The following is a 27,267-nucleotide window of genomic DNA, read 5'->3' on the forward strand; positions in this document are numbered from 1 at the left end:
AAACATAATCTTTCTATGATTTGAACAAGTAATATATTAGTTACCTTCTAAGTATAAGTAGATAAATGTACCACATTATCGAAATTACTTCTGTCAGTTTAAAACAAATGGAAACATTTCCAGTCGATAACAAGCAGTTGACAAAAATTCAAACACGCTAGTCACAATGACTTATAAACATCAACTTGATGAAATAATTAGGTATGTATTTAAATTTAGTTTAACTTTTAAGTTTTAACAGTCATATAAAAACCATGAAGTAAAAACTAAAAAGTGATAAACGTTATTCATTATCAAGTTAACAACAAACAACCACGTGGTACCTACCACAGATATATAAAACAATTAGATAGCCGACTTCCTACACAACACTGCAGGAGGGCATGAATAACGCCGCCATAATATGCAAAGCTGGCAATATTTACATAAATTGTGTGGCGATACCGTAGTATCACCACTACTACGTTTATATTGTACGTCCGAATTATTGTACCGCGTACCAGAATTATTGTAACGCTCGCCGAATCATTGTGTCGCGACTAATCTCGCGTGCCAATCGCGTTCCCGATTTTGTCACCACGCTCCCCTGTTCCATCATGTACGACTCGCACGGTGTTAACGACGCCTCGCTCGACGCACCGACGAGCCACTCTCGATTTCATTGCGTCCGATCGCACACCTTTGCACTTGTGACCCGGTACTTTCCGCTACCTCCACGACCGTTCGTACTGAACATCTTTTCGCCGCCGCGGTTTTTTACAAAACACGTGACACGATTGTCTCCGTCCGCGTTTTGTCAACCTGACGACATTTTGTATTTTGTACCTGTTTTGACAGACGTTTATGTTTTTTTCTTTAAAAATAAATATTGTCTTTTGCGGCATATTTATACCAACCTACCTTTGTTCTCTCTTTTTCTATCTTCGTGTTGGTACGATTCGTACTCACCCGACACCTATCTACCACAATTGTAATGATAACGTTTATTGATAACGTTTTAACGTAATTTGAATTTTGAAATATTAAAATAATGAATTTGGTTTTTGTATAAATATAGTAAATTTGAAATTAAAATTATTATTTTTTAACCACTAACTATGTGATGTTAACTAATTTCTGGAAATTACAACCAGTGGCGCAACTTAGTAGTAAGGGGCCCATGTGAAAATGTCCAGATTGGGGCCCTTCCCTGCTAAAAAAAAAAAAAAAATAGTCATAAACGATATAAGTACCTTATAATATTATAACTCTAAAAATATTGTTTTCTCACATGTCAATATGTCACATAATTATTATAAAGTTACATAATCTATATCTATCTATCTATACTATATATAAAATTGTAAGGGTTTTCCTTAGACCGCGCTAACCGAGAAAACTACTGAACCGATTTGGCTGAATTTTTTTTTGGCTGAAACCCGACACTCTGCTGAAGGTTTTAGTACCACTTTTGTCAGTAAAAAAGTTCATAAAAGTTCATAAAAAATTAAAAACAATTGTACCTATATTGTGCGGCACAGCGGACCGCGGGTTTACAGCTACCTGTAACTTGACCTTTTTTTTTGTATCGTGTTTGATATCGGCGTTCCGAGAAGTTTATCGCACGTACACCGACAACATGTATACCCAATTTTCATATTATTCTATATTGTTATTATTATAACTTCGTTATATTAATTAATCATGGACGATGGACGCGCGTGTTTAGATATACGGATTTCTCATAAATCGTTCATATGGCGCGCGTGTACGCGTGACGATCGCGATAACGACGCAAGAATCTTTGAAGAAAAAAGGCACGTATTTTGAATTATTAAATGAAATGTATTTACATATTTTCTGAACTTTTATACCAGATTTTAATGTCATTGAGTAAAAGTAGGAAGATAATTTATAGGTATTACCATCTTCATGTAGACTACTAGGAAAAACTATATTTGGTCGACACGGCCCATAAGCCAAAATAGATCTTTTAATATTACTATCATTGATATTTTCATTAAAATGAACTCTATCAGTTGGATATTCATTCTTTAAATTAAATTCTATAAAATAAAAAATCAAAATGTTATATTGTTGTTGTATTAAATAATTTAATTAAATTTACCATTGACTCTTGAATTAGCTATTTGTTCAACATCAGTAATATTAACTACATCAGTATCAACAACTTGAACAACAGATTCAATTGATTCACATACACAATTGGTTTTATTATTATCTGTGTCGCCAGCAATATTACAACCATACATGACTTCTATACAAAAAATATAATTTTAAATTATGCTTATTTATTATATTTTATTACTTTATTTTAAAATTAAACTCAAAAAAACAAAAAATTGTATTTACAGAAAACAGTCTCAACGAGTAATGTTGTATGAGTATGATGGTTACCTACATAGCGCTTCTACAATAATTGCTACAAATTAATAATTATTATTTAAAACATACCTTTGACAGATTTAGTGTTTAGATTTTCATGAGATGTTTCTGAATCAGGTAATTGTGGTTTTATAAAATTATTTAATGACCCTTTTAATTTTTTAAGTTCTTCATCTTTTTTGAATTTGAATTTTCGTTTTTGAGCCCCACTCAAATATTGCCTTGAAGCCATTTAGTTTTTACTCAGAAAAAACCAATTAAGTAATGTAAAAAAATAAATGAAAACTTCAAATGTTTTCAATTAACTAAAACTAAAGACATGTAGACAGCAAGGCAGCTATAAATTGCTATAAGTTATAACCAATACTCAATAGGCAATAAGTAATATACTAATCCTATAATAATAATATTATCCATCTTAATATCTAATATTATTGTCGGTTTTCAATACAACTATACAAGCATTCTATAAATAGATAGGTTTTTATATCTTATTATCGACAGGCGTACATAAATTGTCATGACTGATAAGAAATTTTAATACTCTATTGACTCTATACCCACATGCTGATACTATTGATTTTAAAATATTTTAAAATCAATACTGATACCCACTACCCAAGGCATACTGTATGACTGTGTATGGCTGTACGCCCATACGGTACACAGGTTTCTCCGGGTTTCTTACATACCTAGGTAATAGGTATTATTACTCAAAATTCAACTCTCTAAACTCAAAAGACTAAAGAGTAAAGATAATATTATATTAAAAATTTAAAACAATGATATTTGTATACTATAGATTATAGTAGAAATATCATAAAAGAGATCTCGGGAATCGGGGCCCCCAAAAACCGGCGGCCCTTGTGAATTGCACACCCAACACTCCCGATAATTGCGCCACTGATTACAACGGATCCCGTGCCCTATAGTCGGGAGAATGAAAAGTGGCCGCTGATGCGAACGCCCCTGGTGGCAAATTTCTGTAATTGGTTTCCAAACAAATGTGAAAAAAGGCACGTATTTTGAATTATTAAATGAAATGTATTTACATTTTTTCATAAAAATATAATGATTATGTCATTTAATAAAAATTCATTACAATGTATGTACATGTCATATAAAATACAAATTATTAAAAATATTTACAAAATAATAATATAAAATATAAAATATGTACATAATATAAACAATTAAAACTAAATATCCCCATCATATATGTCTTGGTCATCCTCTTCATCACCCCAATCGCTGTCGTCATCTTGTAATGTAATAATTATTGGTTCTAACGTGATGTCCCTCATAATTTATTTTGCATTATCGTCATTTTGAATTCTTTCAGCGTGTGCAACACACTTCTCCCAATCATTCTGTGTAACTGCATCCATAGCCGCGTGCGCCAACTTTTCAACATTTGCCATCTTAAAGGTGTTGTTGTTTTTGGCTACCTCCGCTTTAACCTGTGCCTAAATCAATTCTATGGGATTATAATGATTATATTGACAATGGTATGGAGGTAACCTGAAGACAGACTGTATGATCCATTTGTAGTGCAATTTTGTCAAGCTCGTACCGTTTATTCGCTGGAATGAGTTTTTTTATCCGCTCACGCAATTCGGATAACTGTTCTTGTGACGAAAATTCGATATTTTTTTTTTCAGCCACTCTTCAACAACGGCTTTCTGTGTATTGCTTTTGGGAAAATTGTCCATCAGCATTGAGTGGGGTACGACGCATTATCCATGACGATGACTGACGGCTCTTCAAGGTGATGTAACATTAAAATAAACCAATTTTTAAACACCTCGGCATTCATCGACGTATGGTAGTCACTCTCAAAACTGCTAACATTAGCTCGAAATATTAACTTCGAATCGTTAACAAAACTATACTTCGCAAATCCTGCGTGGCAAATTATGAGCCGTCCCACTTTTCTAGTAGAAAATTTTAATCCAGCGGTCTCTTTAGCATTTTGCCATATCCGTGATCGACTATGATTTTGGTTTATCCACGTTTCGTCTAAATAAATGACAGGACGGGTATCTTTTTGTTCGCGAAGCGTACATATTTTTCTTAAAAACGTACAACGTTGTGCGACAATGTCGTTTCTTTCCATCAGAAATTTCCTACCATCGTTGCATTTTTTGAAAGAAAATTTCAAATTTTTTAATAGCGAACGCATCGACCAAACAGAGCCTTATCAAGCGCACTTTTTCTTCATTTCAGTTAAAATTGTTAAAGCTGTTGGGTACTTACCTCTATCATAGAAATCATGCACTGTTCTGCGTACTATATCTGCATCATAATTCATAATCATCTAATTCCGTCAACGGTTTTGCACGTTTATATGTTTTATGCGGAGACTTGAACGTAGGACCTTGTTGTTCAAGATTATCGTTGTTCAGACCATCTTTGCCTTCTTTGCATATACGCCTCACAGTTCGCTCAGATAAGCCACAAGCTTCAGCAGTAACTTTAAGAGATTGAGCAAACATAGATGGAAGAATTTCATTTTTTTTGCCCGACTACGAGTATCACTACTTCTACTGGCCATTATAATTATAAAAAACGTTTAACTAAAAACAGTAATAATATAATAATAAATTGGTTTAACACAGTTTTTGAAGACTAATGTAACACAACACAACTCTGAACACGTGGAATAATTGTTGCCGAATGACAAATATCAGAACAGGGAAGCAAATTTTGTGTATACAATACACATTCTTTTTTTTTTATATAATCATATATAATACATTATATTATGTTATATAGTATATGGTGTGTAGGGAGGAGACTCCACCATATAATAAAACTACAATAACCGAAGGTAAATAGGGAAAAAAAGGTTTATAAAACCAAAACCGCCCGTACAGCTGGTTCACGGTGAACCAGTCGACGATGTATATCGATCGCACTCCTTGATTTTCATTATGAGAACCCCTGTTTTTAGCAAAAAAAATCATATTTATCATATTTATTATTTGCCATCGGCCACTTTTCATTCTCCCGACTATAGTCGAAATTATAACTTTAATCTGCCTTAGTCTAAACAAAATACAAAAATTTGTATAAAAAAGTGAGTTGCTTTTTAAAAATTCAATACATATCAGTAGCTGACATCAATTGTTTTAAATACTTAAAACATTGACTTTCAAATGTAATTAATATTATAAATATCCCAGTAAACAACATTTCATGTGTGATATTGGGTATAATTGCATAAACATAAACGATAATGCAGTTTAACAAAACATTTTTAATTTTTGTCTAATACTTAAGATAAGAAAAGTAACAAAGAGTAAATGCTTAAAAACAAATATCAAATACAAAATTTCTATTTAATGCAATACAAAAGTTGTAGTATTATAACTTGTACGGTAGACATATTATTATATATTTGTAAAATTAAACTTAACAAAAACAGAATATATAATTATATTTATATTATATCATAGAAAAACGTCATTATTTATAGTTATTAATGTACAACATGAATAATAATAAAAACTAAATTAACATGATAAACTACTAATTTAACAAAAAGATACAATATATAAATACAATTAAAAGAATAATTTACAACATTTAACTATAAGGCTTAGAATAATAAATAATGTCTGTTCGTGTGCAGCGCCCGACCGTGCAACACGTCTGTGTCGCTCATTACCGCATTTATAGCTATCAATAGCAGTAACACGCACCAATCGATTTAACGTGCAGGTAATATGATTATCGTTTTAACGTCAATTATACCAATTAAATAATATCTACAGTTCTTCACAACCTACACACTGTAATAAGACATTCGCTGAAATAGCTTCAAATACTATTTTACCGAAAATGAATCAAGCTATCGTTTTTAACACAATAAATAACATCAAACAAATCGATTATGTCACCGCAATCAGCAAAACTATTCCCGCTAAGAATTTACAATTTGTTTCGCGTATTTCCAATAACAGATTTTGCGTCTTCTTCAATAGCCAAACCGTTATGGAAAATTTACTTAAGATTCAGTTATCAATTCAAATTAATGGAATAGAAATCCCAATTCGCAGACTTATAAACACCTCTAAGAGAATTATTTTATCAAATGTTTACCCGACTATTCCCAATCAACTCATAATAGACGCTCTTCATGAGCAAGGAATCAAAACTGTTTCGCAAATTTCTCACATGAGAGCCGGATTCACCACTGAACAATTTTCTCACATATTAAGCTTTAGAAGACAAATTATATATAAGTTAAGAGAGCATATCCAAACTACCTAGTTCCATCACTGTTACAATAGAGAACACGACGTTCAGAATATTTATCACTGATGACACTGTAACCTGTTTCCAATGTCACCAAACTGGACACTTCTCGAGCCAATGTACAAATAAACCTAATCCAATTAATGTAACCGAACAGACAGAAACTGAAATGGAAACCCTTATAGACCTATCATCAACAGCCAACAATAAAATAAATGTATCTTGCCCTTTACCTATCGCCAATGCTCAAAATGTGAATACCTCCCAGGATAGAGATACTTCGTTTTTAAACCTATCCATTGAAAGTACCAATATCATCTCTTGTGAGCAGTCTAAAAAACCTACGCTAGCTGACAAACTAATATTGGCAGCTAACTCAAATACTAAAGTAAAGTCTCTTCAGACAGGAAAACGTCCAGCTCCGTCAACTGTAACCAATTCTCAGCCGCCTTCACCTACATCATCAAACTTGTCTTTCCCATCCAGCTCACCTCCAACCATGAGGGCCCCTATGACACAAGACGGCCAAACTTAATCAGCAAAAATAACCAAAGGAATTACAAGCAAAAAACTAAAAACTGGGCCTAGTTCCAGCTCTAATGATATAGTACATACAAACATCGATGAATGGTTAGAATCTACTCAAGAACTTTTTAACACACACCCTGATTTTTCCTTAACCTATAACCAATTTAAAGATTTTCTTGAATGTTCAAAAGGTTGCTCCGAACTCGAGAATTGATATATCAAATACTAAAGTAGTCCAGATAATATTATAGAAATCATATCTATGATTTACCCCAATGTAACAGTGAAAAGCGCTAAAAATCGTCTAACTCGGTTATCCAATGTATTAAAAAAAATTCAAAACTTCACTGACAGTCAGACTTCCATGATCGTCTGTGATGATGACGAAACCTTTTAGTTAAAATTCAAACCTCTATATCAGCGGTGCGCAACCTTTTTTGATCCACGACCCCCCAAAATAATTTATTTTTTAATACGACCCCCCTTCCTACCAACATTATGTAAGTGTGTAATTTAAATTTACTTAATAGTCTTAATGTATACACACATTTTATTCATATACATTAAATGGTTAATTTTAGAGCAGTTTTAATATTTCTTTAATTTAATTAATCAAAAACATGAAAAAAAAAATACAAAATTAGAGTTTTATAAAATCTAAATTTAAAAAATGTATCATTATAATGATAATCAAAAATTTTAATATTTTTAAAATTATAAAATTACTTTTTAATTATTTTAATGAGAGACCTGAGCTTGCATTGTAGACATGATTGATTCTATGTTTGGTTTGATATTTGACACTGCTACTCTTAAATCAGCTTCAACATTTAATCTGGAGCGATATTTGTTTTTAATTATCTTTAGTGTTGAAAATGCTGTTTCGCATAAATAAGTTGATGCAAAAGGAAGTAAAATTGATATAGCTTGTTTTGATAATTCTGGATATTCAGATTTGATGGAAATCCAAAATGTATCACATGCATTTTGTTGAAATCTGATACGTAGATTTTCATCTGATGACAAGTCAATAAGTTCTTCGCTTATTTTTAAATTTCCTAATTTTATTTCATTGATATTAAAATGAAATGGATTTCTTATCCAACCTAGACTTTCTTCTGGGAAATCTTCAAACCGTGCATTAAAGTTTGTTTGTAAACTTATTAGATGAGTAGTTATAATTTCTTTTATCATATTAATATCCACATCATTATCACTGAGGAATTCTGATAAACATGAGAACATTTCAAATTTGTCATCGTCGATATAATTTTCCACAGAAGAATTTTTTTTTTAAAAGCATTGATTTTATCAGAAAGAAATAAAATATTAGTATTTTTCCCTTGTAGGCTTAAATTTAAACAATTTAGTTTTTCAAATATATCTGCAAGATAACCCAGAATTGCAAGCCATTGCTCGTCTAAAAAATGTTCCGAAAGTTTATTATTACGTTCCAGAAGAAAAATTCGTGCTTCATCTCTGAGTTCAAAAAGGCGTGATAATATTACCACGAGACAACCACCTTACTTCAGTATGAAGAAGCAATTTTTCATGGTCAGAACCCATTTCATTGCAAAGTATAGTAAAAAGTCTGGAATTTAATTACTTTGATTTTATAAAATTTATTACACTTATAGCATTAAGGAGTACTTTATTAACATCTGGTTGAAGTTTTTTGGAAGCTAAAGCTTCTCTATGAATCATACAATGGTTAAACATTATATTTGAAGACACTTCTAGAACTTTAGCTTTAAAACCTTTTTTTGAACCAGTAAGGGCAGCTGCACCGTCAGTGCATATTGACACACACATTGACCAGGGAATTTCATTAATTTCTAAAAAATTGTTTATAAGAACAAAAATATCATTTCCAGTCGTACGTCCTTCTAATGGTTGACAAAATAAAAAGTCTTCTTCAATTTTATCTTTATAAATATATCTAACATATACAAGAAGTTGAGCAAGATTAGTTATATCCGTAGATTCATCTAATTGCATTGCATAATAATTTCCTCGTAATCTATTTAGGAGTTGTGATTTTATATTATTAGACATATTTTCAATTCGACGCGACACAGTATCTCTTGATAAGGGAATCATTTTTAATTCATTTGCATATGATTCGCCATGCATAATTGATACTATTTTTATAGCGGCCGGCAAAACTAGAGATTCACCAATAGAGTGTGGTTTTTTGGTTTTAGCAATTAAATATGAAGCCTCTAATGATGCAGCTAGAGCTTTTATAGGAACTGAAGAAAAATTACGCATAGTATTTTTTTGAACTTCTATCGAATTTTCATACCTTTTAAAAAAGTCTTCCTCTTTATGTTGGAATTGAGGATGTTTAGTAACTAAATGTCGTTTTAGCTTTGATGGCTTCATACTTTCTGAAGCTAATCTTTCTAAACAAATAACACATTTTGGCTCACCTTTTTCAACATCGAAAGTGAATCCAAACTTGATGTAACTGTCTTGGTATTTACGGTCCTTTTTATTAACTTTTCGACTGGTTTGTACATCTGACGACATTTCCGATACCTTACGAACTTTAGTTTCTATAGCACTTTCATCATCACTATTCATCGGTCGTTTAATTAAAAATTTATCCATTTTGTTTTAGTTTATATATTATAAAATATTAAAATATTAAAAATGTTAGTTTAAAATAATACAAAATACAAATAATTATTACAAGCTATACAAAATTATAAGCATTAATACGATTAACTCAACGGCTCGTACATGACTATCGGACTATTTCATAATAACCGTAAGATTAAATAAAATTACTGATTAAATTCAATTTAAAAATAACCCATATATATTATATAGAGTCTATATAAACAAATATTATACGTAAACAACTCAAACTTATCATGAACAATAACACCTTTCAAATCCTCCAATGGAATCCAAATGGATTCTATTCAAAAATTGATGAAATACAATTATTAATTAACAAGTTCTCACCAGTAGCTCTAAGTATACAAGAAACCAACTTCTCTATCAATAAAACTGGGTCTTTAAAAAATTATGTAACCTTTTTTAAAAATAGAGACAATTATAATAGGGCTACCTTTGTTAGTTCACAGTACCCTTCGGAAGAAATTCCTCTATTCACAAATCTAGAAGCAGTTGCCGTAAGAATTTTTCTCAAATACAAACTTAATATTTGTAATATTTATATATCCAACTCACAAATCTTCAACTACATTGATATTCAAAACATTATCGACCAACTACCTACTCCTTTTATACTCCTGGGAGATTCCAATAGCCATAATATCTTGTGGGGTTGCAATGACACAGATCAAAGAGGCACAATCATACAAAAAATACTCGATAATAACAACAACATAAATATTCTCAATAATGGTCAAGCAACAAGAATAAGTGCTAGCACCGGTAATTTCTCTGCAATTGATCTCTCTCTTTCGTCGTCAACTATATCACCCCATATTGAATGGGGCACTATGCCAGAGCTCTCGAGTAGCGACCATTTTCCAATTAAATTAACACTTAAGTATACCGACTCTGGTGACAAACACACTCGCAGTCTCAAATGGAAACTGACCAATATCAACTGGGATACCTATCAAACAGAAATAGAAAAAAATATATTAAATTATGATTTCTCAAATAACAATAATGTGGAAGACAATACGGAGAAACTTAGCAATTTAATTTATAATACGGCTTCTAATATTTTCGAGCAAAATAGTTATTCTGGCAAACGACCTCCAGTACCATAGTGGAATAAAACTATCAAACATGCAATAAGAAATAAAAAAACAACCTTCAATAAATTTAAACGTACACACGATTTCCACGACTTCATCGAATTTAAAAAGAACAAAGCATTAGTCAGATATTTAATAAAAAACGAAAAAAAAAAGCTTGGGAAAAATTCACGACAGACATCAATGGTAAAGAGTCAACAACCAATATTTGGAAAAAAATTAAAATCATTAAAGGTATTCCTATGACCCAAATTAAAACTATTCTATCTGAAAATGACATACTTACTGAACCTCAGGAATAGCTCAATCAATAGGCCAATACTTCTACTCTAACAGTAATGACGCTTCATTAACCAACGACTTCCTTAAGTACAAACAAGACAAAGAAAAATATATAAATACCCCAACAAACTTGCAATCCAACCATGGCTAAGGCAGCATCTTGAATGAACCGATTACCTTGCCTGAAATAAAACTGTCTTCGTGATAAAAAAAGCAAAAGCTGTGGGTCCGATAAAATTCCTTTTATTTTCTTACAAAACCTACCATCAAGTGGCAAATTGTTATTACTACATCTCTACAACCAAATTTGGGAAACGGGCATAATCCCAATCAAATGGAAAAATGCCATCATCACCCCTATTCCAAAAAAGAATCAAAATAGATTTAAACCTACAGGGTATCGACCAATATCTGTACTCTGCTGTATGAGCAAGCTTTTAGAAAAAATTATCTACAACCGACTTAATTGGTATGCTACTCAACATAAATCCCTTTCACCATGTCAACATGGTTTTAGAAAACACCACTCAACCACTGATTGTCATGTAAAAATCGAAACCGAAGTCATAGAAACTCTTGCAAATAAACAATCTATGATCTTAATAAGCCTCGATTTGCAAAAGGCATACGATACTGTTTGGCGATACAGAGTTATCAATCTACTTAAAAATTGTAATATACATGGAAACATGATAATATTTCTAACGAACTTCTTATACCAACGATCCTTAGTGCGTGTCAATGGGCGGCCCGTTAACGGCTTAATCGATACAGGCAGTTTAGCCGTGCTGATGCGTATATCAGCCGCCCGCGAGTGTAACGTCGCAATACGCGATACCGTGTGTCCTCTTTACACCGTCGGCAACGCCATGCAGCCAAGTGCTACCACGATTGGTGAAGGCGACGCCGAAGTTTCGATCGACAGTGTGTTAGCAGCATAGGCGTGCGCAAACCTCTTGTTCAGGGTATGCAGAAGCACTGGCGGATCCAGAAGGGGGGCAAAATTGGCATTCTCCCCCCCCCCCCCCCAATCACCTTAGTTTCCCATTGTTTACAGTGTTTATACTGTGTTTAGCTAATTTTGTAATTTTACCTCCCCCCCCAAATTAAGCACTGCATTACCACAGGCACCCCCTGAAAGTTATTTTAAGAATGTAAAATTCTGATAAAATATATACACAATACACAAATATTAAAATGTCTTACTGTTTAATTCAAAAAAATTTAGTTAAAACTCAAATAAAAATAAAAATAAAAGCGATAAAACTTAAAAAAGTTATGTCATACAACTTGTACAATTAAAAAACAAAAAAAACATTATCATATTAATAAATAATATATTTTATTATAACACCATTCTGCGTTGTGTAGAATTTTTGAAATGATCAATTACATCGTCGGGATTTAAGTTAATGCCATTTCTTGTTCTACCGTTATCAGCATCAATGCATTTAGTCTTTCTTGAAGCATAGTACTTCTTAACTTAGATTTTACTAAAGTTAATTTTGAAAACGATCGTTCACATGTACAACTTGTGACCGGTATAACTGAAAACTTCTTTAAAATGTTAGTAAATTGTCCAAAAATATTTTGTTTATCATAATTTTTTAACCATTGAAGCCAAATATGAAGCATTTTATCGCTCAAGTTGCCTTCAATTTGTCTTGTTATTGTTTCATTTTTTTGTAACAAATTAATTTCAGCTACCAATTCATCTTTATTGCATTTAAAATGATTGCTTAATAGATTTATATCTGTGATACATATTTTTAATTTCATTAATCCATCAACTGCATTTATTAGATTAATAGCGTCTTGATTGAATCTTTCATCAATTCCACTAATCATAATATCAAGCATAGGAAAAAATGATTGGACTCTTAATTCTTCCTCTAATGATTGTGCTTGGAACTGTGAATTAATATTGTCGATACGAGTTGAAACTTTTCGTTTTGTGGGTAATGGTAATGGAACATCAATTTTTTCACATATAGAAGTACAAATATCAAACATAGTTTTAAATGTATTTTCATTTCTTTTTTCAATAAGCACTGATCGAAGAGCGTTAATATTATACATTGCTGATGATAAATCAACATTTTCACACTGTAATGATTTACTTACTTTATTTATAATTTGTAGAATTGGATCCATCATTTCAAGTCCTAAAATAAATTGAAAAGTTTTGAGTTGAAACAATAAACCCTGTCCTTTAGCTCTAAAATCTGGTTGTTTTGTTCTATCTACTATTTCTTCAAGTGCTAATAAAATAGCCGAATAATTATGTTTTAAAGCTGACACTGCCTCAGAGCGACAGGCCCATCTTGTTGTAGATAAAGATTTCATTGGCTTTAACGATGCATTTATATCAGCTGATATTCGTTCCAAAACTGCATGGCGTATATCACTTCCTTCAATAAATGAATAAGTTAACTGTAGTACTCCAAAAAAATCAAATACAATTCTATTTTCTTTTCTAGATGTACAAGCATCAACAAGAATTAAATTAAGACAATGTGCATAACAGTGTACGTACATTATACTCGAATTTACTTCTTTACACTTAGCTTGTATCCCTGAAATACAACCGGACATGGTAGAAGCCCCATCAAAACACACTGAAACAACATCTCTCCACTGAATTTTTAAATTTTTTAGTACCATTGATACCTCATTAAAAATTGACTGTGAATCAACAAGCTTCAATCTTTAAAGTCCAACAAACCTTTCAATAGGGTTAAATGTGTCATCATCAAAGTAACGAACAACAATTGACATTTGTTCATGATGACCCATATCTGTGGTGTCATCAGAAATAATAGATACTGGTTTACTTTGAACATTTGATATTTTTAAAAGGAGCATAGTGTTCTCAATACTATTTAACATGTCATTTTGAATGCGATTACTTATATAAGTTGTATTCCTTGCTCCGTTTTCTAAATGATTCTTAATAACAGGATCATATCTATAAAGAAGATGTACTATTTCTAAAAACAATCCTTTTTCAAAACTGTCATTTTTTTCATTATGTCCTCTAAGAGCTCGACCACCTTTCGTTAAAGTAATTATTATATCAATGAGTCTCTTCATAATAGTTCGATTAGCAATTCTTTGTACTTCTTGACGACTTATTTCTAATTGTTTTTCTTTTACTAGTATTCCATCAATTGGATTTTCAGATAATATATTTACGCTACTAATATGAATAGACGTTATTTGATGTGCTTTAAACTTTGTGGTAGCAATATTTCAGCCTCTAAATCCAGTTTTTGTATATGCTTTATCAGCATGACCCCTTTTTGAAGAAATTTCACGAGCAAAACATCGACATGGGAAGCAAAATGCAGCATCCAAGCATGGACTGTATTCCAACCAATTAAATTGACTATACCAATTATCATGAACATTTCTTTCTGAAGCACCCAATTTTCTTCGAGGAAATATTATGGCATGTGGCTGAAATGGGCCTTTTTTATTCTTTCCATTTTTTCATATCGATTGGAACTTATAGAGACCGGATCTGCGGGATCAGTGATAGTCTGGAATTGTATAATTTAATTTAAATAAGAAGACTACTGTCATTAATTAAATGCTCTTTTGTTTTTACATAGTATTAGCAGACTAAGTATAACAAGTTATACCTTGTTTTTATACATACAACTGTTTCCTAATGTTATTACTTAGAAAGTCTTATATTGTTTTTGATAAATGATAATATTTTGTTTTGTTTATATTTTATTTATCAAAATAAGTTATTATATTTTATTACTTTTTAATTAATAAATATTGTATTGTATTATTTATATATCTAAATTCTATACATATTATATACTATACTATAATATAATAGGAAGCTTTGAACAACTAAAAATATAAATTAAATAGTAATACTTTTCAAAAGCCAAGCAGTGATGATTAGTTTTTTCATAAATAAAGCAATGCATGCAATTTTATAATCGATTAATATAGCACCTATTGCAGTGAATCATTCATTATTGCAGAATTATTAAAACCGTTCTTAAAATACCTTTATTCTGAAGCAGTGCACTTAACTACTGCAGAAATATATTCATTACCAAATACCAATTGGATCATTGTAGAAAAAAAAACTCTTTTACAGTACCTTTGTTAATTTATTTTAATTGTTATAAACTCTAAATCATTATTGAATACTTATTTGCATTAGGAGCATCATAGATAAACCTGATCACTTGACACTTTCAATTAGGTGAAAATGTAGGAATTCTATAAGATAGTTTAAAAGTTTTTCAATAATTACACACTTTAAACTTATAACACATATTATAAAAACTTGTTTTCAGTATTTATGATTTATGAATTTACCTGATTTGGTGTAGAAGATTTAACTAAATTTAGGTTGGTTAAACCAAATTTAGGTAGGTTGGAAAGTTCAATATCTTTTGTGTCAGCTACACTACAGAAAATTTGACTCTGATAACAAATAAAAGAACATAATTAAAAAAAAAAAATGTTTCATTTTATAGCAAGACCTTAAACTATAGAATATATACATTAACATAAAATATAATATATCTACCTGGTCATCCAAGTCTTTTTCTTTGATACTTACATTTGTGGAAACCGCATTATTCTATCAATATGATATAATATTAAATTTAATTGAAACACTTATATTTCATGTTATCAAATAGTACCTATCTAATTGTAAATTATATTATATTAACCTACCTGTTTAGAAAAGTATGAATGTAAAGTTCTTTTCTTTTTTCTAGGTTCCATATTGACTAATCGATCAACTATGAAGTACGAAATCAACGCACAGATATATAAAAAATTTATTTTAACAACAGTTTAACGAATTAACGTCAAATTATTATAAAATAAACGTAAATTTTATACGCTAATCAAACGTTATTACTGCAGTAACGTTATCACTGCCAGTGCCGTTCTTCTGTTATCTAATATCTATGGTCTGTACTGAACGTCGTGCGCCCAGCCAGGCCGATTTTCTCCCACCATAGTTCCATTCCAGTATTACAGTATACAGGAATGACGATGCCGCCTAACCGTCGGCGTTGTTATGTGGAAGGGGAGTCAATGGACAGAGACGCCAGAGACGGAGGACGGACGAGTTTCGAGTTTCAACATAATAATATATTAATATGTACATTGTACACTCCTGAGCCGCACTATAATTAGCAATTATTTTCTTGCGCACAAAAGTTTTTTTTTCTAAAAACGATTTTTGCTTCTCAATGAGCTTTAGGGTATGCAGCTGCATACCTTGCATACCCCCTGCGCACGCCTATGGTTAGCAGTTGATCATATGATTAAAATAGTATCGGACAGCTCGATTCCAGTAGACGTGTTGAATGGTCGAACCTGGCTCGACCTACCTCATGTAAACTATTCCAAGCAGGGAGGTGAGATAGTTTTCGATTCGTTAAACCGCGTGCAAACCGATGTGCTCGACGTATCGTACCCCGACGATAGGGTATACGTCGCCGTAACGGAACCGGTCCGTCCAACGAAAGTCCCAATAACCGTAAACGACGTCGTAATCGACTCGCACGTGTCCGCTGCTCAACGCGAAACCTTAGTCGCGTTGCTTAACGAATATCGCGATGCGTTCGCGAAGAATATTATGGAGTTGGGATGTACCGACGTCATCGCTATGGACATAGCCGAAACGCCAGGCAGCGTGCCTATTAGTTCGAAACCGTATCGAACGTCTCCTTCCGACCGACATATTATAGCCACCACATTGCACGAATGACGGGACGCCGGAATAATAAGTGACTCGACTTCACCTTATGCCAGCCCGGTACTTCTCGTAAATAAGTCTTCGGGCGAAAAACGTTTGTGCGTGGACTACCGACGCCTCAATCAACAGACCGTGAATCAGCCGTATCCGATGCCCGACGTTGACTCGCAACTCGGAGCCTTAGCGCACAGCGTGATCTTTACGACATTGGATTTGTCTAACGGATTTTTACAAATACCACTTACCCCCGAAGCCAAAAATAAAACCGCGTTCGTCACCGAAGAAACGACGGCGAAATTCGAGCGTATGCCTTTTGGGCTCAAGGGTGCGCCGGGGACGTTCCAGAAATTAATGAGTATCGTATTCAAGGACCTGAAAAGCGACGGCGCGCCTAGCCGCGGCGTCGTGAGTACGTACTTAGACGATATTATATTACTTTCGAAAAGTTGGGATCTCATGATGTTCGACTTACGGAGGAATTGAGGTTTTACCGCGACAAAAATATATTTCATAATAAAATCAAATTATATTTATTTAATTATAGCTTTAAATATGTTATAATTTATAGGTTTATATTTACAAAAGAAAATTAATAAAATAGCTTAGTTCTATTAGTTGTGTGAAAACACGATAGGTAAATAGATACAATATTTATTTAATAAAAATTGTTATTCTGAATCAGAACATATGTCTGAATCTTCTGTTTCTTCATCATTATCTATAATTATTAATTGTTTTACTGAGGATGGTAATTCTGTAAATGGTGTTTTCAAAATTTTTCGCTTAGTGTCGTTATCTCCATCACTATTATCATTTAGGGTTAAATTTGTATTCTGGGTAAATGCTTGGTGATATGATATTCGGTTTGACCAGAACTTCCATCACACCCCCATTTAAAAATAAACTCAGCCTTTACATATTTTTCAAAAAAATTAAAATCCTCAGGTAAATCGAAAGTTTGGAAGACTCGTCTAACCGTATGGTCCAATAAACTTTGGAGAGGTATAGACACACCAAATTCATATATTTCTATACCCTCAGGATAACACAATTTTTTTGCTTCACGTATTCGATCATATGAAGGATACACATTTACCCAATGTTCTTTTAAACCTAATCGAGTCTGGTGATACACATTTTTTGTCATACGACAGTTAACCATATGAGCCAGCGCTTCATCTACGGTATATGGTACTATATTATTTTTTCCTAAGGATTCACGAAAAGTTGTCCTAATTTTTGCAGGACGACTTGGAGAGTATTCAGTTGACTTTTTCAATAAATCGGCTGCTGCATGTTTACCTTTTTTAAAAAGTGATACTCTTGTTGCACGAAGTAATCTATCTGGTGATATTGTCTCCACTAATGGTTTAACTTTACGAATTTTAGGTCTTTCAGATAAGTCTGAAAATGGCTTTGATGGACGACCACGAAGATCAACCGCTTTTTTTCCTTTTTTTGGCAAATCAAATTTAGTATCTAACCATCCCTCGTATTTTGAAATAAATGTACTTGCAGTACGATTGACCGCTGACCATTTACGATTTAATGTAGTAGTATATGCCAAAATTCTTGCATTCAATGCGGCTTCATAATGTTCATTAATAGAATATTTAATATTGTTTTTAATGAAATCAAATAAGAACGAACGACTGTCGACAGAACACGGATTTAACTGTCGCGGACGTTGTGGACATCTCAGCGCATTGAATAAATCACGGTATATAATCCCAAGTAACAATTTCCAATGATAAAGGTTGATTAATATTTAGTTTAGATTTAAAAATAAATATTATGTTTATAATGTTATAATAAAATATATTATTATTTAAAAAATAATATTTTAGATATAATATTTATTTTTATTTAATTAACATTGAAAATTAAATATTAATATCCAATTTTTAAAATATATTAAATCAATATTTAATATAAAGTATTTATAAATAATGTTAATTATTCGTTTAATATATATTTAAAATAAATCTTTAATAAATAATTAATGTTTATTATTATATTAATAATTTAATATAATTATGTATTAATATATTTATAAATATAAGGGGTATGGTCAAATTGTGCTATTATATTTGGTAATAATATATATATTTTAATTAGATCTTATATTATCTGAAGTTATATAATATTTTTTCAAAAGTGGTCATATTAATGAAAATAGTTAACTTAAGTTAAGATGTTAATACTTATAGTAGTTATCAAATCTTAAATTTTTCTTGATAAAAAAGAAAAAAGAAAAATCAACTCAATTTAAAAAAGAATAATCTACTTTTTTTTTTAAATTAGCATTAGGATTTTATAAAATGTGATTACGTTCTTCTTAATTTCCTAAATTATAATAAACAATTTTATCATAATGTTCAGTCTTGTCAATCTGTATACTAATTTAGCTAAACATGATTATTAAATACTTAAACCACACAATATCTCAATCAATAATTTAAGAAGTATTAATTTATTTATATCTTTGTTACTTTCCTTTTAAAATAGGCTGGTCCCAAATATACTTTATATGTTTTTACCATAGCATGTAATAATTTTTATTGAACTTTTTTAGAAGCCATACGAAGAATTAGAAACTTTCAAGAAGTGACAAATGCGGATATTAAAATGCCAATAAAAATATATTTAGCTGGAGCAGCATTTAGAAAAAAAAAATAATATTATATTTGTTATTGTTTTTTTTTTTTATATAAATTTACTTAGAGCAGTAAAAAAATTATATGTTATATTATATGTTTAAAAAATGTATTTGTGAAAAGATAATAATTAAAGAAATACCTAAAATTAAAGGAAATATAAGTTAAAATATTTAAAATTTGATTGAATTTCTTTATTCTAAATTATTCAATAATTATAATACATACCAAAATACACAGGAAATTGATGTATGCATATTATATTTAAATATATCTCATATTATAGTCATGTTGCTTCCCTTATGTCAACGTCGATTCATATATCAACGTAGAAATAGAAATACTAATGTTTGCAAGTTAAAAGATTAAGTCTTTATTTAATACAATTAACTCGTACAAGAATACAATTTTATAAGCACAAGATAGTGGGAGTGGTGTTACGACCTGCCTCTGAGCGTCTCGAATATCCCTAACCGTCTGCTGAGCTCTTGCTCCGGTCTCCCTTATATATGGTTAACCGTCAAGAGTGAAGACTGGGGAGGTGGCGACTTCCGATGACCTAAAGGAGCTCTCTAAATTAAATGTATTATTCAGTTGGGTGCCTTTCCTGCGATTTCATCGGTTCTAAGAAATCCAAGACGTTTGATCAAGTCTTAATTGTCATATTAAATAGTACAATGTTAACACTATCGTTTACTCATCATTTCTGAGAAGTCCAGAACGTGTGATCAAATCTTAATCATTATATTAAATATCACGATGTGCAGGTGTTCGTCCTATCCGTTGGTGCTACACTGTTTGAATATATTATCCCATCGGTATACGCGTTACCTCTCCGTATAATATATATGTGTAAAATAACACGGTACGTAACAAATGTATGTCCCTCCATACCAAATCTAGCAATCGTAGACGCCTTAAAAAATATCGGTATAATCCCTATATCGCAAATAAACCAACTCAAAGCGGGCATAAATGTGGAAGGTTACGAACACATATTGAGTTTCCGACGACAAATGTTCCTCAACCACGTAGACATTCTTAAACTCCCGAGCTCGTTGCTAATAAACATAAACGAAAACCAATTCAGAATATTCTTCACCGATGATAAAATAACCTGTTTCCTATGCAAATCTGTTGGACATACAATATCCAACTGCAAAAAAAACATTGAAAACATTTTCGAAAACGACCCACCACACATCCCAATCGCAGGCCCGACGAGGGGGGGGGGGGGCAGCCGGGGCTGTAGCCCAGGGGCCCGGGCTTCAAAAAAGGCCCGGGGCCTGACCAAATCCACTTCTTATCGATCACGGTGTCAAGCTATTTATAAACCACGAATATGAATCGTAGTTATAATTTTAGCGTATGCTGTATAATTATTAAAATAGATCGACAATAAAGTGAATTTTCACACTACAATATTAAAGTTAATCGTAGATATTATATAACATTTTCAAGAAAGACACATAGATTATAAATAGTCATTTTTATTTAGTCTGGAATAACTGCGATTGCCGATAAGATAACGCGTCGACGCATATTGTTACTCACACACACGTTATATACTTATACGTATTCTTGTTAGTTTACGTGCGTGTCCCGGCTGCGGCGTGTTCTACAGCTTTGTAATATTGTTATTATGTAGTGAAATAAAACCGTATGTGATATGACGTGTTACTGTGTTAGTGTATAACTATACATTATAATAGTGTTTGTATAATAGACTATTTAGTACTTAAAAAAAAAACTTTCCTAGTCAATCGTATCCTCTGCGTCTTTGCAATGGATTATATTCATAAATCAGGTGCAAAAAAGAGAAAAGAACGAGACTTACGAGAAAAAGCTGCAAAAAAGGGGCAAACTACTCTTGACCATGTAAGTTTTTTTACTAAACTCACTGATTCTCCAACCTCTGTAAATCAAGAAACTCTTCAAACATTTCAAAATTCTCCCATCATTCCTAGTACAATAGTTGATAAACTACAAACATACCAAAATCCATCTAGCTCAACCAAATCTGACCAACCGGGAACTATTTGCTCTATGTTAATAACTAGTGCCGAAACATTTACAAGCATTAATATTGACGAGAAAAAATCTAAAACTGTTAATACTTTATTTACAATTACAGATCCAAAACATCCCGGCAGTTCTAAGCCTTACGATTTTGACGTAGGACAGTTTGAATTTTTAATTTTAAAACAAGATGATATAAGTCAGGCAGTCCTTCCTGGTCCTTCTCCCCACCCACCTTATTTCCCAGAAGATAAAGAAGGGCGTGCTTTTCCTCGTTCTGTTTTAACGTATACACTTCAAAATAATGAAAAAATATGCAGAGATTGGCTTGTATGGAGTAAGATTAAAAAATCACTGTATTGCTTTCCGTGTAGGTTATTTAGTAAACTACCACAACCAAGTAGATCAATGTTGTCAACTCCTGAAGGATATTCTGCAGACAACAAGTGGAAAAAATTACATGATAGAATAACACCTTATGAAAACAGTGTCAATCACAAAATGTGTTATGTAGAATGGCGTTGTCTGGAGTCTCGTATAGATAGTAAAACAACTGTGACATGTTGCTGTGTGATAATATAAAAAATGAAGCAGATAGGTGGAGACAAATTTTGCGCCGAATTTTAGATGTAGTGATTTTTCTAGGAGAACGAGGCCTATCATTTAGAGGGGACAGTCATCTTGTAGGGAACCCACATAACGGTAACTTCTTAGGTATTCTAGAGTTATTAAGTAATTATGATCCCTTGTTGAAAGAGCATATGAGTAAAGTCAGAGAGTCTCAGTCAACTCATAGCCGTATGCAAGTACACTACCTTTCCCCTGACAGTCAAAACGAATTTATTAAATGTTGTTCTAACCATGTTACACAAGCTATTTTGAAAGAAAGAGAAGATGCTAAGTACTACTCAATTATTGTAGATGCAACTCCAGACTCATCTCATCGAGAACAGACCGTATTTATATTGAGATATCTGACTTTATGTTCCACAGATCAGAGTTCTGAGTATGAAGTACAAGAACGTTTTCTTGCTTTTGTAGATTGCAACAAAAAAACCGGTGAGGCAATAGCAGAGCTTATCCGGAGTACTCTAGCTGAGCATCATATTCTACTAAGTGATTGCCGTGGTCAAGGATATGACAATGGTAGTAACATGAGTGGACAGTATAAAGGTGCGCAGAGTCGAATTATGAAAGAAAATTCTCTAGCTCTTTTTTCACCATGTGCCTGTCACAGTTTGAATCTGTGCGGAGTCGAAGCTGCTCAATGTTGCGTTGAGGCCATTACATTTTTTGGAAATCTACAAAAATGTTATAATATATTTAGTTCTAGCCCTCAGAAATGGGAAATCTTGCAAGGACATCTGAAATGTTCACTTCACAACATGTCTGATACAAGATGGTCTTCAAGAATTGAATGTGTCAAGCCATTTTCTATGAACATAGTAGGCATTAAAGAGGCGATCAAAGAGGTTCAAAATCTTAATCTAACTGCTGAAACTTTAAATGATCTTAGGGGATTTTCCAAGTATGCCGATTCATTTGAATGTGTAATTATGGCCTCTATTTGGTTTAAAGTGCTGACCACAATCGACTATAGAAATAAAGTCTTACAAACAAGAAAATGTACAATTGACGTGGAAGTGAAAAATTTAGACAGCTTGATAAATGATTTGACACATTTAAGAAATAACTGGGAAATGATTTTGGAAGAGTGTAAGCTTGTTGGTGGAAATATAAATAGTGCAATAACCTTTCCAAAAAAACGTACCATAAGAAAGAAACTAGCTGATGGGTCAACTCAAGTAGATGATTGCAACCGAGAAGAGAAGATTAAGCAGGTGTTTTATACTATAATTGACTGTGTGATAGCCAATATTACAGTACGGTACACTGCTGTTCGAAACATAGATGAAATGTTTAATTTTCTATGGAAATTTCCAAAATTTTCAACTGCAGAACTTGCTGAAAAATCAAACACATTTGTCAATTTGTATAGCAGTGACGTTTCTAGAGATCTGGTGGAAGAAATTAATCACTTGAAATCAATTCAGGCAGCTAACTTCAAAAATGACCTTTCACCTCTTAATCTCCTTAACACACTAGAAAAACAAAAACTGAAAAGCATTTTTCCAAATGTATGTATTGCTCTGAGGTTATTCTGCACACTGCCAGTGACTGTAGCTGAAGCAGAAAGATCTTTCAGCACACTAGCAAGAGTAAAGAACTTTCTCCGATCAACCATGGCTCAAAATCGACTTTCAAGTTTGGGCACACTTGCTATGGAACCTGATCTTGCTAGACAATTGGATTATAATAGCATTATCGATACTTTTGCAAACAAAAAAGCTAGAAAAGCTATTTTTTAAAACTCTTATAAATACAACTTAATATAATAATTACTTTGTACCATATTATATGTGTTAGTATATTAGTATATGACTTTGCCACTTTGGCTTTTAAATATTTTATACCACAAAACTTAAACCAACATAACAATAAAATTACAAAGTTTTGAATAATGAATAATATATTTTTATGTCTCGAAATTTGTGTAACACTTACATATTATCATAATTCATAAATCATAATTTGTTTAATATTTTTACATTATCTCTTTGGTATACACATTCCTAAGGACGTCACTGGATGTCAGTGGTAAGTTTAATACCTCGTTTGAGAAGGGCCCAGGTTGGCTTGTCCATGGGGCCCTTAAGTTCTCTCCACGGCCCTGCCCAATCGAAACAGACACACACGAAGATACAGCTGTAGAACAAATTGATGATATTCTTCCACCTTTAATGCCTAACGTAGAGCTATCGCAAGACCATACAACTATGGATTGGTCTAAAAATACCGAACCTCCCTCGCCAACACAGAACTCATTCGTTGAAACTCTTAATTTTCCACCAATCGAAAAACATAAAAGACCTCTTTCCGACTCTTCATCATTAAAACCCCCATCTTCACCGAATAATTTAACTGTACCTACAACCACTCCAGACAAAGGAAAATCCCCCAAGAAAATCAAAATACGATCACGATCCAACTCAGCAAACAGACAAAAAAAAACACCGATGAAGATCTAAAACCAGTCGTGGAGTTTTTCATGACTAATAAGTCCCTACCTATCACTTTTTTCCAATTCAAATACATCCTTAATAACTTCGATAATAAATCAGTAAATATCCACTCTCTGATTGAAGATTTAAACACTGAAATACCATCCCTTATGGAGCTGTTAGACCAGATTCGAAAAGTAGCAAGCAACAGATCACTCAAAACGCGCCTAACAAAGTTATCAAATCTCATATTCCAAGCTACTCCTTCTCATTTAAACACGCCTCCAAACAAATTCTCTCAAGGAAACAAATACATTTAACCACTGCACCAATCCTTACTCAATTTCTCTATACTAATTTCATCATGGATTCTATCATTCAATGGAACACAAACGGCCTCCAAAAACACTATACTGACATCCATCGAGCCAAATCTGCCATCAAACCCATTGTTTTCTGTTTCCAAGAAACAAACCTAAAACCTAACACTACCTTCACAATACGTGGATTCAATGGTTTTTTCAAAAATCGCCAAACCAATCTCTGAGCAAGTGGAGGAGTCGTCATTTATGTTGATAACCTCACTGAAAGCAAGGAAATTCCTATACAATCTCCCTTCGAAGTCATAGCAGTTTCTATACTTCGTAAAAACCCAATCTGTATTTGCAAAATCTACTTGCCAGACAGCATCAATCTATCTCTTAACGAACTAAACAACATAATAAGACAATTACCCAAACCTTTCCTCTTCCTAGGCGACTTTAACAGTCGCAACCCTATCTGGGGATCAAATCACACGGACGCCAGAGGGAAAATCGTAGAACTTTTTCTTGACAATGATCAAATCATCCTCCTAAACACCGGAGAACCTACCAGACATAACATAGCAAACAATTCCTTCTCAGCCATAGATCTGTCAATAACTAGCTCTTTTCTTGCACCTAAAACAAAGTGGAAAGTTCTCACTGACTACAATTGCAGCGATCATTGGCCGATATCTATACAATTATTAGACCAATCTCCACCCATACCTTCCCCACCCAAGTGGAATACGAAAAAACCAAATTGAGTCCTGTACAGCGACCTCTTGAGACAATCGACCATTGAAAATCCAATAAAAATAGAATCCATCACCAATCAAACTTCTATCAACTCTATTGTCGAAAACTTCACAGACCTAATTTTAGAAGCCGCCTCAAAGACAATCGGCAAAACAAACAATAATATCAAAAGAAAACTCGTACCTTGGTGGAACCATGATTGCAACGAGTCGATAAAGCTTTACAAAAAATGTCTCAACAAATTCAAAAAATCCAAATCTATAGTTGACCATATCGAACTTAAAAAAGCAAGGGCATACTCCAGATACATCACCAAAAAAAGCAAAACTGAATCATAGCATAAATATACTAATTCTATCAATATCAACACATCCTCGACTGAAATCTGGAATAAAATCAAATCAATAAAAGGCATTCCATACAACCTCCTTCCCTCGATTCTTCAGCACAATAATATTTTTCTCTCAACACCATCGAACATCTCCGAATCCTTTGCGGATGTCTTCCGTAAAAATAGCAGTGACTCAAACTACGACCCGGTCTTTATCACATTCAAAAACAACTATGATAATAATATCATCAATCAACCAAAGATTGAGCCTCACCCTCATTTAAATCTCTTAAACATGCCCTTTAGCATCTCCGAAATGTTGGACGCCATGTCTAACTCAAATAGAAAAAGTCCCGGACCAGACGATATCCCATACTGCTTTATTAAAAACCTCCCTAGCAATAGTCTGAATCATCTCCTTCAAATATACAACCTCATTTGGGAAAAAGGATTTTATCCTGATTCATGGTGAAAGGCGACAATCATCCTAATCCCCAAACCAGATAAAAACAGATTTAACTCATCCAATTACAGACCCATATCGCTCATAAGCACTCTAAGCAAGCTTTTGGAAAAAATGGTAAACAAACGGCTAGTTTGGCATTTTGAAGTATCAAAACTCCTACCAAACAATCAATGCGGTTTTCGGCGAAACCACTCTACCTTAGATCATCTAATAACCTTACACACGGACATCTGCAACGCAATAAATTCCAATCAACACCTTATTTTCATATCTCTTGACCTAGAAAAAGCCTACGACATGGTATGGCGAAACAGAGTATTTAAAATTATCCAAAATTGGGGTATAACTGGACAGATCTTCACTTTTCTCAACAACTTTCTCACAAATCGCTCAATACAAGTAAAAGCACACAACTACCTCTCTAACGTATATCCCACTGAAAACGGACTTCCTCAAGGATCGGTCCTTAGTGTAACCTTGTTCCTCATTGCAATACACGACATCTTTCACCAAATTCAAAAACCCACAAAACAGTTAATATTCGCGGATGACTGCTACATCTATTGCAGTGGAAATAACACCAAAACCACCCTGGAATTCCTCAACAACGCACTTCACTCTCTTCAAGAATGGGCTAACACATCTGGATTCATTTTTTTCCCTTCCAAAAGTAAATGCATAAAATATAACCTCAAGTCATACATCACCCAGAAAATCTATCTTA

General features: G+C 32.7%; 3 protein-coding genes across 3 annotated transcripts; 1 reads left to right on the top strand and 2 right to left on the bottom strand.

Moving 5' to 3' along the window:
* Positions 1-7,911: 7,911 nt before the first annotated feature.
* Positions 7,912-8,739, bottom strand: LOC112593482 (protein FAM200A-like). Its single transcript, XM_025337875.1, has 2 exons — positions 8,682-8,739; positions 7,912-8,231 (listed from the first exon to the last, which is right to left on the bottom strand). Exons 1-2 carry the CDS (start codon positions 8,737-8,739, stop codon positions 7,912-7,914), a joined length of 378 nt encoding a protein of 125 aa, XP_025193660.1.
* On the bottom strand, positions 8,674-9,771 carry LOC112593487 (zinc finger MYM-type protein 6-like). Its single transcript, XM_025337879.1, has 2 exons — positions 9,606-9,771; positions 8,674-9,008 (listed from the first exon to the last, which is right to left on the bottom strand). The coding sequence occupies exons 1-2, from the start codon at positions 9,757-9,759 to the stop codon at positions 8,776-8,778; spliced, it is 387 nt and encodes a 128-aa protein (XP_025193664.1). The 5' UTR covers positions 9,760-9,771; the 3' UTR covers positions 8,674-8,775.
* An 11,618-nt stretch (positions 9,772-21,389) lies between these two features.
* On the top strand, positions 21,390-23,992 carry LOC112593483 (zinc finger MYM-type protein 1-like). Its single transcript, XM_025337876.1, has 3 exons — positions 21,390-22,167; positions 22,251-22,869; positions 22,951-23,992. Exons 1-3 carry the CDS (start codon positions 21,390-21,392, stop codon positions 23,990-23,992), a joined length of 2,439 nt encoding a protein of 812 aa, XP_025193661.1.
* Positions 23,993-27,267: the final 3,275 nt, after the last annotated feature.

This window comes from Melanaphis sacchari, unplaced genomic scaffold (genome assembly GCF_002803265.2).
Source record: "Melanaphis sacchari strain LSU unplaced genomic scaffold, SCAv2.0 Contig208_pilon_pilon, whole genome shotgun sequence".
Taxonomy (NCBI): Eukaryota; Metazoa; Arthropoda; class Insecta; order Hemiptera; family Aphididae; genus Melanaphis; species Melanaphis sacchari.

Bases quoted from the DNA above. Each gene is read 5' to 3' on its own strand.
- LOC112593482 (XM_025337875.1), bottom strand. From the start codon at position 8,739: ATGGGTTCTGACCATGAAAAATTGCTTCTTCATACTGAAGTAAGGTGG. The intron at 8,232-8,681 runs GTAATATTATCA...AAATAAAATTAG, and splicing joins AGTAAGGTGGTTGTCTCGTG to GAAATTTAAAAATAAGCGAA.
- LOC112593487 (XM_025337879.1), bottom strand. From the start codon at position 9,759: ATGAATAGTGATGATGAAAGTGCTATAGAAACTAAAGTTCGTAAGGTA. The intron at 9,009-9,605 runs GTGAGCCAAAAT...ACAATTTTTTAG, and splicing joins CACTTTCGATGTTGAAAAAG to AAATTAATGAAATTCCCTGG.
- LOC112593483 (XM_025337876.1), top strand. From the start codon at position 21,390: ATGGATTATATTCATAAATCAGGTGCAAAAAAGAGAAAAGAACGAGAC. The intron at 22,168-22,250 runs GTAAAACAACTG...GCCGAATTTTAG, and splicing joins TCTGGAGTCTCGTATAGATA to ATGTAGTGATTTTTCTAGGA. The intron at 22,870-22,950 runs GTGCGGAGTCGA...TAATATATTTAG, and splicing joins GCCTGTCACAGTTTGAATCT to TTCTAGCCCTCAGAAATGGG.